The sequence below is a fragment of the Aplysia californica genome, unplaced genomic scaffold (assembly GCF_000002075.1).
Source record: "Aplysia californica isolate F4 #8 unplaced genomic scaffold, AplCal3.0 scaffold00070, whole genome shotgun sequence".
Taxonomy (NCBI): domain Eukaryota; kingdom Metazoa; phylum Mollusca; class Gastropoda; order Aplysiida; family Aplysiidae; genus Aplysia; species Aplysia californica.
This window is the reverse complement of record NW_004797340.1, coordinates 1656825-1673768: the sequence shown is the minus strand read 5'-3', so window position 1 is coordinate 1673768 and position 16944 is coordinate 1656825. Positions and strand designations below refer to the sequence as shown.

Genomic DNA, 16944 nt, shown 5'->3' with positions numbered 1-16944 from the left:
CTTTATCTAAATTATTATAAAATAATACCATGCCTTTTATTATTTCATACTTATAAATTGTAAAAACTTCCACCTATAAGTGTGATGTATCTATTTTCATAAAGGCTTGAATCCGAGAAGTAACACACTTTGTCAGCACACTTCACTTAATGTTTCAGTAAATTAGAATAAAGATTTATAAACACATAGAGACAATATCCGTAGGCCTACTGGTTGTTTAGCACTGGGTAAAAGCAAGACAGACAGATTAACCCTTCCAGCCCCAACCATTTTTGTGCACTCCCAAACCCCAGTCCCAAACTATACAGAAGTATTTCAGAAAAAGAGGCATACATTCTAAAAAGTGATGTAATATTTTTGTAATTAGCTTTGGATAATGACATATAACAATGTTGAAAGGTAAATAAACTAATATGAAAACTTAAGTTTAATTAGGTTCGCTAATTTCGAAAAATGCACAAATTTAGTACTCCCAGAAACGGAGAAACTATGCGCTTGGGACAATGGGAGGTACAAGTGCTGCTGAAAATATACACACATGAGGCTGGAAGGGTGAAAAATAAGAGGAATAGTACATGGTACCACTGGTACCCTCCAACGGCCCGCACAGTTGACAATATTCCAATGATAATAATAATAATAAATAGCATTTGTATAGCGCATATCCCTGCTCAACAGCAGGCTCTATGCGCTTTACACTATATTATTACCCCAGCAGACCACAGAACACTCCGAAACATTCTCAGGCATACGGTGCAAGCAGCTGATTAAGCGCTCAAACACTAACAAGGTCTTTCGCTGTCTATAGCCGGGTACCCATTCCCACCTGGGTGATGTGAGGAAAATTTGGTAAAGTGCCTTTCCCAAGGACACAATGTCGGGCCCCTGACGGGATTCAAACCCACGACCTTACGGTTGCGAGTCCGAGAGTTGACAATTTTCCAATGATGTAGTGTACATACACAGTTGACTATGTACCAATGATGTAGTGTAGATGTGTGTTGCTCTTACAGTATGTATCTATATATAACTCCAGAGGTCTTGTATTTAAATTCCTGCATGTGGTTGAATGATGCATCTGATGTGGATGTACATTTTGTCAGCTTTACTTCTCTTTTCATATTGAATTTTAATGAGAGTAGTATATCATTAAAATTTTTAAAGAACACTTGCATCTGTTTTTACGGTCCTGTACAGCCAAGAAAAATTGCCCTCTGGGATAATAAAGTATTATCTTATCTTATCTGTACATACACAGTTGACAATGTTCCAATGATGTGGTGTACATACACAGTTGACAATGTTCCAATGATGAAGTGTGTACATACACAGCTGACAATGTTCCATCCAATGATGAAGTGTGTACATACACAGCTGACAATGTTCCATCCAATGATGAAGTGTGTACATACACAGCTGACAATGTTCCATCCAATGATGAAGTGTGTACATACACAGCTGACAATGTTCCATCCAATGATGAAGTGTGTACATACACAGCTGACAATGTTCCATCCAATGATGAAGTGTGTACATACACAGCTGACAATGTTCCATCCAATGATGAAGTGTGTACATACACAGCTGACAATGTTCCATCCAATGATGAAGTGTGTACATACACAGTTGACAATTTTCCAATGATGTGTTTTTAAAATCTTAGTAAAAGTTTTACGGCACTTGCAACACAATAAGGTCATATAAGTGCCGAAGATTAAAGGTGTTACAAGAGAGTAACAAAAACAAAAAAGAAGGAAAAGAGAGAAGGACGATAGATGTTTGATAGGAAAGAAGGAGCAGACCACACCAGAGCACCCGCCAACCACCCAATGATGTATTGTACATACACAGTGGACAATTTTCTAATGATGTAGAGTACATACCTGGTGCAAAAGGTTCTGTCGGACCATCATGTTCTGTGAGCTGAGGCCGGCCGGGCGCAGTGCTGGGGCCAGGGGACCCGCGGGGTGAGGCACGGTCGCTGGACACAAGGGAGGGAAAAGAAGGGGGCTGAATTTCAGTCCAGTGACATCAAAATTACCTTTCTTTTCTTTTTATTGCCATCTCCTCCACCACAATTATAACAGATAGTATTTGTATAGCGCAAATCCCCGCTCCACAGCAAGCTCTATGAGCTTCACAAATCTATACTATTACCCCAGCAGACCTCAGAGCAATCTGAAACAACCTAAACTTCCTAGGAAGCATACAGTGGCAAGCAGCCATTTATAGGCGCCAAAAGTTTAGTTTAGTTTTAATAGAGGTTTTACGCCGCCTGCAACTGAAAACGGTCATTTGAGCGCCAGAAGATTAGAGGCATTACGAGAGAGTGTCAAACATAAAAAAGAAGAAGGGGAGATAAGGACGATAGATGTTTGATAGGAAAGAAGGAGCAAACCATACCAGAGCACCTGCCAACTGCCCACATAGGCGCTTAAACATTAACATACTGACAAGATCTTTCGCTGTCTATGGAAATCAAACGAGTAATCTTGAATCTTCCCAATGTGATGCCACTAGATGTAAACAACACAGGCTGTACACCTGAAAGTATGGCAGCCACCACAACGAGACAATTATTACCCACACTTCCTCTTCCTTCTACTTACAAAGTTGATAGATTAACAAAAAAAATTGTTTTCTATTTTAATTCATTTAGAAATAGATGATAATAAATGTGTTCATCTAACCATTTGGAAAACCAGAGATGTCTCATTTCAAACAAAGCTAAGGATTTTCAATTTAAACGTGAAATCAGTCCTGTTGTATGGATGCGAGACATGGAACGCACCAAAGACTTGCATAAAGAGGATCCACATTTTCTTGAATAGGTGTCTAAGAAAGTTACTGAGGATCAGATGGACTGACAGGGTCAAAAACGAGAAAGTGTTAAGGAAAACAAGAAAGATCCCAGTCAGAGATGAGGAAGGAAGAAGGTGGTGCCCATGGATTGGACATACTCTCAGGAAGTCAGGCAGCTGCATAACAAAGAAAGTGTTGGATTGGAATCCACAGGGTAAAAGATCAAGGGGAAGACATCGTGGAACCTGGAGAAGAATTACAGAAATTGATGTACAGAAAAGTGGGAAGTGGAAAGTGTTTGTCCGTGGCCTACACCCTGGAGCAGAGTGAGAAAGACATGATGACATTTAACCATTAACATCTTGCTATCACAAGGCTCATATAGTAAAAACCCTTGCCATCACAAGGCTCATATAGTAAAAACCCTTGCTATCATCACAAGGCTCATATAGTAAAAACCCTTGCTATCATCACAAGGCTCATATAGTAAAAACCCTTGCCATCACAAGGCTCATATAGTAAAGCCCTTGCTATCATCACAAGGCTCATATAGTAAAAACCCTTGCTATCATCACAAGGCTCATATAGTAAAAACCCTTGCTATCATCACAAGGCTCATATAGTAAAAACCCTTGCTATCATCACAAGGCTCATATAGTAAAAACCCTTGCTATCATCACAAGGCTCATATAGTAAAAACCCTTGCTATCATCACAAGGCTCATTTAGTAAAAACCCTTGCTATCATCACAAGGCTCATATAGTAAAAACCCTTGCTATCATCACAAGGCTCATATAGTAAAAACCCTTGCTATCATCACAAGGCTCATATAGTAAAAACCCTTGCTATCATCACAAGGCTCATATAGTAAAAACCCTTGCCATCACAAGCATTTTGGGGGAAATCCAAAGAAACTGGGAGGTAAACATCACTGATCGGCGTTTTGTGACGGCGGCGGAAGTTTGGCGTTCTCCGCGATCAGCGAGATGTGATGGCAAAGTGTTAATCCTCTTCTTTTGACTGATCTTGGAGCACAATGTTCCTCTCTCTCTCATCCCCCCCCCTCTCTCTCTCTCCACCCCCCTCTCTCTCTCTCTCTCTCTCCCTCCCCCTCTCTTTCTCTCTTTTCTTCGACCTCCTCCCTCCCTCCCTCCCTCCCTCTCTCTCTCTCTCTCTCTCTCTCCCTCTCCCCCTCTCTCACCTCGTGGCTGTGTGAAGCCCTGCTGCTGTTGCTGTGGCTGCGGCTGACGGGGCTGCTGCGGCCTCATCCCAGCATTGAAGCCCGGCTGCAAGGCCGGCTGCTTGAGCTGCTGGGCGGTGGCGGCGTAGTGACCGCCGGGCCCCACCACCATCTGCGACAGCTGCTGCTGCTGTTGTTGAGTGAGGCCCGACTGGAGCTGCTGCTGTAGCGTCCGCTGATGTGAGAGAGAGAGGGGGGAGTAAATGACACAGTTAGAACAAAGTCCATGGTAAAATAACGCAGTTAGAACAAAGTTCATGGTAAAATAACACAGTAAGAACAAAGTCCATGGTAAAATAACACAGTTAGAACAAAGTCCATGGTAAAATAACACAGTTAGAACAAAGTCTATGGTAAAATAACACAGTTAGAACAAAGTCTTTGGTAAAATAACACAGAACAAAGTCCATGGTAAAATAACACAGTTAGAACAAAGTCCATGGTAAAATAACACAGTTAGAACAAAGTCTTTGGTAAAATAACACAGAACAAAGTCCATGGTAAAATAACACAGTTAGAACAAAGTCCATGGTAAAATAACACAGAACAAAGTCCATGGTAAAATAACACAGTTAGAACAACATCCATGGTAAAATAAGGTAGTTAGAACAACATCCGTGGTTAAAAGTACATGTTCACTGATGCGTCAGAGAGAGAGAGAGAGGGGGAGAAAATAACGCAGCTAGTAAAAGTAAACTTTAGCCCTCAAATCATGTTTTATGTTTTAGAAAGAGTATTAATGCATTAGCAGCACAATTGGGTCGTATAAGTGTCCAAGATCAGAGGTGCAACAAAGGAGTAACAAATACAAAAAAAGGAGGAGGAGATATAAGGACAATAGAATAGATGTTTGATAGGAAAGAGGGAGCAAACCACACCAGAGCACCCGCCAACCACCCACTCCCTCGATTCAGAACTTGCTTACACATAGGGGATCTCTACTCTGAGACAGCAAAACATGTAACGACTGCACCACAAATGCTGGTTCTAACAGATAAAAATGATAGAGATGAGGAAAAAGGCGCAGAAGGAAGAAGGCGCAGAACACACGGGGTACCCACAAACTGCCCACATGTTGTCTGCATTGCTGGTGTCGCAAGCAATCCTAATAACCCTAGCCGTACGCCCTGGGGTCATTTTGTACCCCCGAGGATGTATTCTTCACATTTGAGAATATTTCTAGTACGAAAATCTCTTTGAAACTTTCAGTATTTCTCAAAAAAATCGTTTCACAGACTGCTAGGTGTAGCGAACAGATCGGACTAACAAATAAATTTCCTTTGAAAGTGATGGTACAGAGTTCCCCACGTTGAATGGATGCCATGGTAAAACATGACGTATGGATAGGGTGAAGTGCCTTAGGTTACTTCTTACCCCACAGACCAAAAATAGTGTTTGTTGTGATTGTTCCCATCAAGAATCACGAAGAGCAAAAAATGTGCAAGCCTTGACCATAACACTAAACTGTCTTTTGGCGATGTTGAAAGGGTGTGCATCTTGATAAAGCTTTGAGAGGATGTCAGAATTTTTAAATTTTCAAAGTTTGGACTCGAGCGGATTTCGACAGCTCCGAATGTGAAACAGCGCGGTGAAATCAGGCGCTCGTCAAAATACAGAAATCGGAGAAACAGGCATTTTTCTGCCAGTTTGGAAATCTTTATCGAATTATTTTATTTTGGCTCAACCACTTTTATGTCATAAAAAAAACATATTTCCAAGTGAATTTTACTGAAAAAACTGATTAAAGGCACAAAATATGTCATTCTTCTTTTTCCAAGGACTCTTTAGCTATTGGAGTTACCAAACTTTGACGGCCATTTTCTCATTAATTTCACAACTGAAACCAGGCGACCTCACTTCATTCAATCGCATATATCTTGAGTTGTTCAAGACAGATGGATATTTATTTCATTGCAAGTAAAGCAAACAAATCAACTTTCAAATGATGCCAATTATCCCTCAGCCCCATGCCCAAAATTTGACAAGCGCCTGATCCCACCGCGTCATGACAGTTATGTTCATGCTAAACTATGCTGATATGAGAAGAGACACTCATAGTTCTCACCTGCAACCCTTGCCGTCCTCCATCCACTCCAGCACCCATTATCTGCTGCTGCTGCTGCTGTTGTTGTTGCTGCTGCTGCTGCTGCTGCTGCTGCTGCGAAGGGAGGATCGGGTCATCTCCCATCAACTGGCGTTTAATCCCGTCGATGGCCTGCTGTTCGTTGGCCAAGTTGGAGGGGCCGCCCTGTCGCACCTGGCCGGCACTGCCCATGGTGAGGAAGTTCTCGCTGGGCCAGTTCCCCGTCTCTTTCATTATCTCTTCCAACTGAGCCACCAGGTTGAGTTCGTCATTCACGTCGATGTCCGTGGCCAACGACTGCTGGCCTTGTTGTTGTTGCTGTTGTTGATGCTGTTGTTGTTGTTGTTGTTGTTGTTGTTGTTGTTGTTGTTGTGATAGAGGTTGCAGTTGGGAAGGGTTCATTGGCTGTGATGAGGTGGCGGATGTGGATGAGACAGATGAGGATGCGGAGGAGGCGACGATCGAGGAGGGTGGTAGTGAGGTAGTGGAGGAAGGCTGCTGGGGGGACATGAGAAACTTCTGTTGAGAAATGGCAGCGTTAGCGTCCTGAGACTTTTGTAGTTGTTGTTGTTGTTGTTGCGGCTGTTGGAGCAGTAACCTTTGCTTTTGCTGCAGCTGGAATTTCTGCTGCTTCTGATTGGAAAGCATGCGCAGCCGGTCCTGCTGAAGCTGCTGTGCCTGTGACTGCTGTTGCTGCTGGATGGGGTTGAGCCCCCGGTGCTGCATGGACGACACGGGGCCGGCACTGAGGGCCTCGGCAATCGACGTCACGGCCGCACTGCTCGAGCCCACCGGCCCGCCACCCACCACCTGCCCGCCAACCCCCATGCCTTGAGAGGGAATGCCCACACCCACGCCCACACTCACGCCAGCGCTGGACCCCATCTGACCTATCCCACCAGCACCCATGCCGACGCCACCACTCCCACCACCGGAATTGTTGTTGTTGTTGTTGTTGTTGCCACTGTTGTTGCCGGAGAGAGCGTTGCGGTGTAGATCCTCCTCTAGATCGGCGGCCTGCTGTAGTATCTGCGACAACAAGGCGTCGTTGAGGGAACTGTCTCCCCCGCTGCTGCCAGAGTCACCAGGCATAAAGTCACCGGCCGAGGTAAGGTACGAGTCCCCACTCTCCAGGAAACTTTGTATCTGGCTGAGCTGACTGTCCGCAGACACGATCTCATTCCCGCTCAGACCCGGGCTCGTATCCATACTCGGGAAATGCGCCAGAAAGTTGGGCAAGTTATTGCTATTATTGTTATTATTATTATTGTTGTTACCGTTATTATTATTTGGGTTGCCCGACATCGAAGTGGGCAGGCCTCGTCGAGCGTACAAGTTGCGCTGTTTGTCCGACATGCCAGCCGTGGCTCCCACCATGCCCGGCATCCCGCCACTTCCCATAATGCCGTTGTTGTTGTTTCCCTTCATCCCCATGGCATCCCCAGCACCACCAGGGGGCCCGCCGTCGGCCAGGTTCCCCACCGTGATGCACTTACTATCCAAAACATTCGACTTGAACCGCGACTGCGGCACTGCCGTGGGGTTGGTCGTACCCGAGATGTGCGTGTTGACCACCCTCTCCTTCGGCGCCCTCTGGCACAGCAGCTGGGCTAGCAGGGCATTCCTCTGCGACAGAGACGAGCTCTGGGCCGAGCCGGGCAGCCCCGCGCTCCCGGACGAGGTGCTGGGCTCCGTGTCCACGCCCACCCCATCGCTGCTGTCCACGTCCGAGAGGGACATCTTGCGGCGCTTGGAGGCGTGGCTGCCACCCCCTCCGCCGCTGCTGCTGTCCACGTTGCTTGACATGCTGGTGGCGCCCCCTGGGGCCGGGGTGCTGCTGCTGCTCAGTGTGGGCTCCTGCTTGGGCAGATCCCGGTCCCTCTCCCACAGGCTGTGCAGGAGGCTGGAGAAGTAATATGATGGACAGAATGTTAAAGGTTGAAGGTGTAGGATGGATAGAATGTTAGGGGCTGGAGATTTATGATGGACAGAACGTTAGGAGTTGGGAGAAATATATGATAGACAGAACATTAGGAGCTGGAGATGTATTCAAAACATGAGAGGATGGAAGATATAGATGGATAGAACATTAGGAGCTGGAGATACATGATGGACAGAACGTTAGGGGCTGGAGATAACACTCATCACTTAGAGCCATCACGTGGATATTCTGTCCTGGGCACTCTGGAGTGAAAGGCAATGAGGAGGCTGATAGGCTGGCAGGCAGTGCCGTGGTTGATGGTGAGGTGAAATTTGACAAAGGAGAAGTGTTGAAGACCCTGGAGAAAAAGTTGCGGGATGAAGAGGACAAGGAGACAGCAGAACACCACGCAATCATTAGGATGCGGGAAATGGGGATAGAGAGGGGAGAAGGAAGAAAGGAATGATTATCTGGAAAGGAAAGACGTCGCCATAATCAGACAGCCACCGGAACAATAAGTATGGATACCTTGCGGGCTTTGGTGCTGGGGGGAACTGAGCACTTATGGACCTGTCCGGTGTGCAATGACGTTGTTGCCCAGGACAGGTAATACAGGTAATGATAATAATGATGATGATAAATAATGATGATGATGATGATGATAATGATGATGATAATGATGATAGTGATGATGATAATGATAATAATGATGATGATAAATAATGATGATAATGATGATGATGACCATAATAGTGATGATGATGATGATGATAATGATGGTGATGATGATAATGATGATGACCACGTGTAGCGACTTACTCATCCAGCTGTTTGTTGGGTAGGTCCGAGGGTCCGTCCCGCCGGATGTTCTCCAGGAGGTTCACCAGTGCCGGAGAAATGTTGGAGTTGCCGCTGCCCTGCGGCGTGGGGGGTTCTGAGTGCGAGGCTGGGGCGGAGGTGGACTGAGGTTCTTGCTGCTCCGACTGGTGTCTGGACCGCGACGCCGAGCCCGGGTCCTGCTCTGTGGACGTGCTCTCCTGGGTGGACACAGACAGACAACATTGTGGGTTTTTGTTTTAGTAGAGGTTTTAATTGTTTGTTTTTTTAGTTTTAGTAGAGGTTTTACTTGGGTTTTTTTTTTGTGTTAGAAGAGGTTTTAGTTGGGGGGTTTTAGTTTTAGAAGAGGTTTTAGTTGTTTTGGGTTTTTTTGTTTTAGAAGAGGTTTTAGTTGTTTTTCTTAGTTTCAGAAGAGGTTTCAGTAGTTTTATTTTTAGTTTTAGAAAAGGTTGGGTTTTTTAAAGTTTTAGCAGAGGTTTTAGTTGGGGGTTTTTTTTTTAGAGAAGCTTTAGCTGGGTTGTTTTTTTTTAGAAGAGGTTTTAGGTTTTTTTTAAAGTTTTAGAAGAGGTTTTAGTTTAGTTGGGGTTTTTTAAGTTTTAGGCGCTCGCAACTGCATAAGGTCATATGAGCGCCATAAGACTAGAGGTGTTACAAGAGAGTAACAAACATTAAAAAGAAGGAGGAGAGATAAGAACGGTAGATGTTTCATAGGAAACAAGAAGCAAACCACACCAGAGCACCCGCCAACCACCCACACAATGATATGGGTGTGGAATTACTTTCTGAGGCATTGTGGCGAAATCAGGCGCTTGTCCAAATAGTGAAAAGGAAGAAAAGGGCATTTTCCCACCAGTTTGGTAATTCTTATCAAATGTTTATTCTTTGTTTTGGCTCAACCCCTTTTATGTCCATTCAAAAACCCATTTCTGTTTAGATTTTGCTGAAAACCGTTGATGAAAAGGACAAAAAATGTAAAATTTCACTTGCAGTGGAATCTCAAGCTATGGAAGTCACAAAACTTTGGCTGCCATTTTCTTGTTAATTTTACCTCTGAAACCTGAAAACTCCACCTCATTCAATCGCGAATATCTTGACTTCTATTCAAGTTAGACCGGTATTTTCATCATCAAAAGAAAGACAACTGATCAATCGTTACGACAATACCAATAACTCCATATGCTCAAAAACTGACGAGCGCCTGATTCCACCTGTTCACAAGATTGTCTGTATATCATGACAAGAGTGTCAGTATATATCACAACCAGCCTCCCCATATCCCACTCCCACCACCCACACACGGATCATCTATATATTATATTCAAACAAGCCAATACCCATGTCCCACTCTCACCACCCACACACGGATCATCTAGATCTATATATGGTCGCTTTTAAGGACAAGAGGGCTAACCCAGATTTCAGGGGTTTTCAGAAAGCCACACACCTACACCAAAAGTGAGCATCGCCCTACCTATAGGAGAAATTTGGTTTCATTGGTGTATTGTTTGGTAATAGAAGAAACTCTCCTTGTCTTTTAAAGAAACTGTACAAGGGGGAAAAAACTTTACCTTCGATTTTCTCAAAACAGCATTTTTCGGGATAGCCCCCTTGTGCTTATATAAAGCGACCATAGATATCCTAACAAGCCCCACTTCCCCCCTCATCAAACTCACAGCGGGGGCCGACATCGTAACGCTGCCCCCACCACCAGCCGCGGCCGCCTCCTCATCGCTGTCCTCCAGGAGGTGGTTCAGCAGCTCGCGGCCCGTGCTCAGCTTTCTCTTGGTGGCGGCCGGGCAGGGGGCGGCGGTGGTGGTGGTGATCGCTGCGGTGGCTGTGGCTGCGGCTGAGCTGGAGGAGACTCCGGCCATGGTCTTGGACTGGGCGTTCTCAATCTCCTTCCGCAGTCCCTCGTTCATGCGCTCGCGGCCGTGGCTCTTGGCCTCGTCGTCCAGCAATTGCTGTTGCCATGACGACAAGAATATTAGTGTTAAACATGTTGAACCACAATCAACCTCTCTGTGATGACAATATAAAAAAATACAAAAATCTATTAAACCAAACACCCCCCCCCCCCCCCCCCCCCAAAACCAAGACTACGGCCTCACCAACAATCGACCTCGCACTACAATGACAAACCAAAACCAAGCAACTCAACCCCTTCCCCTCTGCAAAACCAAAATAAGTTCAACCTAAACTGTGATCAACTGCACTACCATGACAAGGCTTAATAAAAACTGTCAAACCAAAAGCGATATCAACCCCTCTACAATGACAATACAATAAACCGTTAAACCAAACCAGTGATCAATCACTGTTACTGTAAGAGTCTGCAGATGGGATATTGGTGTTTTTTGGCATAAACAAAAGGGACAGGGGAGGGGGGGTGATATTTAAGAATTAAAATCTTTTCTCAAAATTCATGGTGTGCATCATAGCAACATTTAACAAGCCTATCTTGAGTGTAGAAATTTTCAAAAAGATTTGCTTAATACTGTATCAGACTTAATAAAATACGTTATGGCAGGCAAACAAACAAAACATTTCAGAATGAAGTCCACATCAAAATGGTCATTGAAAAGGAACTATATAAAGAAATGTAACCTCTAAGGCAAAAAGTACATGTAAATGAAACAAAAGCTACAATTAATTACATTTGATATAGATTCACTCCTGCTTGTGTCAAGGCTCATCTCTCAAACTATGTCACATTATTTGAAAGTAAAAACAGCCATTTTCAAAATAAATTCAGATTAATGGAATACTTCTTTAAGAAAGAGGCCTTCTCTTCTCAAATGTAAATCCAATGGTTACAACTTTAAAACTCCATTTTCAAAATAAATTTAGATTAATGGAATGCTTATTTAATTAAGAAAGAGGCATTCTCTTCTCAAATGTTAATCTAATGGTTACAACTTTAAAACCTTTTCTGATCACCTGCTGTTGTTGCTATCGATCCAGGCCGGACGCTTGCGAACATCCAACAATCATAAGTGCAAATTTTATCATGCTACACAATTATTTAGCAATCAACAAAAAAGGGTTGAACAAAAATGCAAAAACACACAAAAAGGTCAGGACTTCTTTTCAGTGGAATGTACAAAAATATTCAGTGCACACTGCCAATCACATTCGTCAGATTGAGTCGATGCCAGCCAGATTTTTCCTTCATGTATGGCGGTAAAAGCTACCATTTTGGCACTACACACCCAAATTCAACTAAATGCGACTGTAACCCCAGAATCAAACACAATTGTTTTTCAGGGTCATGAGTCGAATCAATAATTGTATTGAGCCAAAAAGGTAGCTTTTGCCCCATCCATAAAGGAAAATGTGTCTGGCCCCAACTAGATCTGATGAATCAGTTTGGCGGTGTGCACTGGGTATAAAAAAGGAGAGAGAGAGAGAGAGAGAGAGAGAGAGAGAGAGAGAGAGAGAGAGAGAGACAGCATCCTGCTCCTGCATCAAGGTTCACTCAACAAAAACCAGAGGCCCCCACATGCACATGCTGTGTGACAGATCAAGTTTTTTGTTTTAGTAGAGGTTTTACAGCGCTCCCAACTGCATAAGGTCATATGAGCGCCAAGGGGTGGATGTAAATAGAGAAGTCCTTACAGGGAATCAGACTTACTCTGCTCACCTCTCTAGCTTCAACAGCACAAAGTCTGCTTCAACTATCAAGGCACCCCAGAAATAGCAGGTCACAAGAGTGTGACAAACACACGAAAGAAGTAGAGGAAATATGACAATAGTAAGGATGAGGAAAGAAAAAGCAGCAGTTCCCCGTTGCAGTTCAAGCACAATGCATGAGCATGACATTGATGAATCAGCCCATTTACAATTCTACTGTGCATAAGAACAGATTCCCCCCTTGGGAATGGCCTAAAGACAGTTCAGTCAGTAGCACTGCCCTGGGGGGTAGAGGGGAGATAAAGACGATAGATGTTTGACAGGAAAGAAGGAGCAAACCACACCAGAGCACCTGCCAACCACCCAGTAAAGAGAAGCACATCAACACAATTAAGGCCCATGAGTGACGGAAAGACGCAAAATAGATCAAACAGAAAAAGTAAAGAGACTTGAGATTTCACGAGTGGGGTCCCATATCATTCAAAGAAATCAGCATCTAGATCAACAAACTCTGCTTTCAACAAGGAATAAAAATGTGATACATCGGTCAGTGAAAAAATAAAATTTGATTCTAAGTTGGGGTTTTTTCTACAGAACCACAGGTTAAAAACATAACAAAGTCAATGGCATAAATACCCCCCCCCCCCCCCACCAAAAAAACCCACAAAAAAACGTCACCATAACCAATATATATGTAAAGCATGATAGTAAAAGCACAACATGCAATGCCCTATTTGCTTGAAAAACATCAGGAAAAAAAATCATTCACTGTCAGAGTTTGACTGCTGTTGGCAAGCTATCACAAAAACCTAGGTTTGAATTCCATTTAACAGCAAATCAGCACAGCCAAAAATTGTCTACTCTCTTCCAAAACAAAACATGACTTGACAAAAGCTTTCTATTTCAAACGTCATCCACACCAACCTAACTGAACAGAATAAAAAGTGTGAACAAAATATTACTACATCGGACATTCATTCAATCGTGTCTTGTAGAAAAACATAATACATATTTAACATACTCTGACTTGACAAAAAGTATTCCAACAACAAACATCATCATATGGTAAATAGCTATGATTCTACATTGGGTACACAGCATCATAATTATATCTGCACTGGACTCCCTAGCCGGTGGTTACAAAAAAAAAGAATGGAACATTAGGCAGGGAAATAACAGAAAGCAACAAGACTTTAACCCTATCCATACGCCCTGGGGTCATTTTGTAACCCCCCCCCCCCCCCCCCCGGTAGTATTCTTCACATTTTAAAACACTTCTAGTACAAAGAACTCTTCGAAACTTTCAGTATTTCTCCAAAAAATCATTTTGACAGACTGCTACGCAAAGCGTACGGATCGGAACAACGAGTAAATTTCCTCTTTGGAAAATGATGGCCCCAACGTTGTATGGATACAACAGTAAAACACGACATACGCATAGGGTACAATTAATCAGTGCTCAGATTCCTACACTTAATCATAGTACAACTCCTCGTTGTATCAGTTTCATCACACTCCTTCCAAATGTTCTGATGTCAATGATAGTTAACTCCACAAACTTATCTCTCCTAATATTTAACCCAGTTTAAAAGCTTATCTTGTTTTGTTTGTTTGTTTGAGTAAAGAGAAGCAGATTGACACAACGATGGTTATTTAGTGCCAGGGAAAAGTAAGACAGACCGACAGAAACAACAGAGTGAAAGTTAAGAAGTGTGACCTACCAGTGGTACTCTCCCGCTAGGCTTATCTCTCAAGCAAACATGTTCCCTTCATTCATCAGTATTACGTCTTTACAGGGGGGGGGGGGGTTTCAATCCATCAGAAACTGTTTTGAAACATGTGTTCTTGAGACCACTTTTTGGATAGAAAACATTCCTTACAGTAGCTGAAATCAACTCCTGGCACAGCTCCCAGTGATTTACAGGGTTTTTTTACCTGCTTGTGACCAAATCACAAATCAACGTTTATGTCCCTTTGCATAGACTACTCACAATCGTGGCTGGAAATCTAGAAAAGACATTTCAGACTGAGTGGACATCAGCTGCTGTGGTTCACATTGTTTTCTCTTTTTCCTTTTAGTGTAATCCTTTGATTCCCAATCTTTAATTCACATTGTTTTCCTTTTTTTCCTTTAATGTAATCCTTTAATTCCCAATCTTTAATTCACATTGTTTTCTTTTTTCCTTTAATTCCTAATCGATACAATTTAAACCATAGGTTGTTTCAACCTGGACTGTCAGGGCCAACCCGCACCAAATGAAACACAGCATCTCAGTTGACCGATGGCTATGCTCAATTTTTTTATTTAAACCTTCCTCTATGCAGGAATTGAACTCATGTCTTCTGTTTGTAACGAAGTACAATGTATAGTCTAACCAATTACAGCACTGAGGCCAGAGCAATGACTGAAAGCCTAAACAGGAAAATCAAGTTCATTCGGAATTGTCATTTTGTCAAGCCAGTAACTAAACTTGGACTATTATGAAAATACAGACACTACAGGAATACAGGCATTAGCTAAAGGATAAAACAATGTAATCTTTCTGATGAAAATAATAAACTTTTTTGCACACTCAAAAACAGCAAAAGTGAAACCAGGGTACACCATAGACTCGTAGTACAGTGATCGAGATTGTGCAGTAGGGCATATTTCACGTTCACTATGGAGAGCACCATTTTGACCATATGAAGGGCAAAGGGAAGAAGGGGGCAGAGCGCCTGCAACTACAGCGAGACTGGTGTTTTGCCACCCTTTATTTAGGAGTAATAGATTTTCCAGCGAAATCTTTTACAGAAAGCAAAGAATGGCGGCTATGACAGTGCACAGTGTATAAGGATACACTAACTCATCTAGAAAACAGCATGCAAGAGGGGGGGGGGGATAGTTCTTCAGAAGGATGGGGGACTGGGGGGACACAATATAGTCTATAGAGGCACATGATTATAGGAGTGCCAAACAAGGACCTCAAATCAAGGAGCATGAAGAAATAAAAATGAACAGTAGCACCAATAAAGAAATATAATTTCAAATAAAGAAAAATTCAATTCCACAAATCAACAAACTAGAACACAGAGGAAACGCACAACACTCAGTGACCACCTACACTACTACCCACAAGGCAGCAAGCGTGAAAGGGAAGGGGGGCGCAGGCGGGCGTGGCTGATGGATGGTGCATGCTCAAGGGTCTACCATGCACATACCAGGACGAGACGTGACAAAAATCATTTACCTTGTGCATCATTACCTTCAGCAGAGCGTTTGCTTGCTTAGGTTCCGCTTCGTTCTTATCCCCAAGCCGCAGGAAGTCGGAGCCGGAGACCCCCGCCGACGAGCCCATGGCCGCCTGCGACATCCCGTGGGTGATGGTGGGCAGCTCGTCCTCATCATCGTCCTGGCTCAGCAGTTTCTTCAGGATGATGTTGCTCTTGTCGTTACTCTCGCCACCAGAGCTGCTGTTGTTGGCGCCAGGACCCGACCCCGGGCCGCTCACGCCCAGGCTGTTGTTGTTCCCCCCGGCGCTGCTACTGCTCGCTACGCTCATCTCCATGTCCCCGTCCTCGTTGGACGTGCTCTGTGGCTTCTCCTGGGGGCTCTGTCCGGGGCCCTCTGTCGGGGATTGGTGGATGTTGTCGTCAGGTGACTTGAGGCGGGCGGAGCTACTGCTCCCAGCCCCGCCCCCACCCACGTTTGCGCTGCCACTGTTACTGATGTGAGCCTGCATGTCCACCGAGAGGTTCGACATGCTGGTAGGAAGGCAACTGCTAGCCATGGCGGCCATGTTGGCGCCGCTGCTAGACACCGGGTTCATCCCGCCTCCACCTGACGGGTGGGAGGGGCCTATCTGACCAGACACCCGCCTGTTCCGGCCTGCGATTGGCCGACGGCCCTCGCTGGAGGCGGGCGAGTGAAGAGGCTCAGGTGTGGTGCTCTGCGTGAGAAGCTGGCACAGCTTACGAGTCTGCTGGGTGGAGGACCCGTTGTTGTTGTTACTGTTATTGTTGGGGGTGGCTCGACCACCAACTAGATTCGAGTTATTGTTGTTGCCGTTATTCCCCGCCATTGTCGACGTGGCGTGCTGATGTCCATTAAGGTCCATACCTCCGGTTGAGTAGGAGGGCGACGACGACGATGACATAAACGACGAGGAGGGAAACGAGGCTGCATTTACGTTAATGTCCAGGCCCGACAAGCCCGAGTTGGAGGTGGAGTCCAGGCTCTGCAGGGCATGTAGCGGCGACGGGTGCGACACGTTCATGGACGTGCTGTAGTCTCCCGCGCCCGGAGGGGTTGGTGGGACAGACGCTGGCGACCGCCTCCAGCTGGCAGGGCTTTGGGGATAACCTGGCCACAGCGAAAGGCAAAAAGTATGATTGACTCATTGAAACATTTTACACCCTCATCAACATTATTTGGAAAATAAATGGGGGGGG

General features: G+C 44.5%; 1 protein-coding gene across 1 annotated transcript in view; it reads right to left on the bottom strand.

The window, feature by feature from the left end:
• Positions 1-1883: 1883 nt before the first annotated feature.
• The window catches only part of LOC101852607 (nuclear receptor coactivator 3), a gene marked incomplete at its 3' end in the record, with an annotated part of 36961 nt that continues 21900 nt past the window's right edge, over positions 1884-16944 (bottom strand). The window contains 6 exon segments of the mRNA XM_035968611.1: positions 1884-1981; positions 4004-4217; positions 6108-8028; positions 8866-9083; positions 10557-10844; positions 15744-16855. Of these exon segments, the coding sequence (XP_035824504.1) occupies positions 1884-1981; positions 4004-4217; positions 6108-8028; positions 8866-9083; positions 10557-10844; positions 15744-16855 (3851 nt within the window).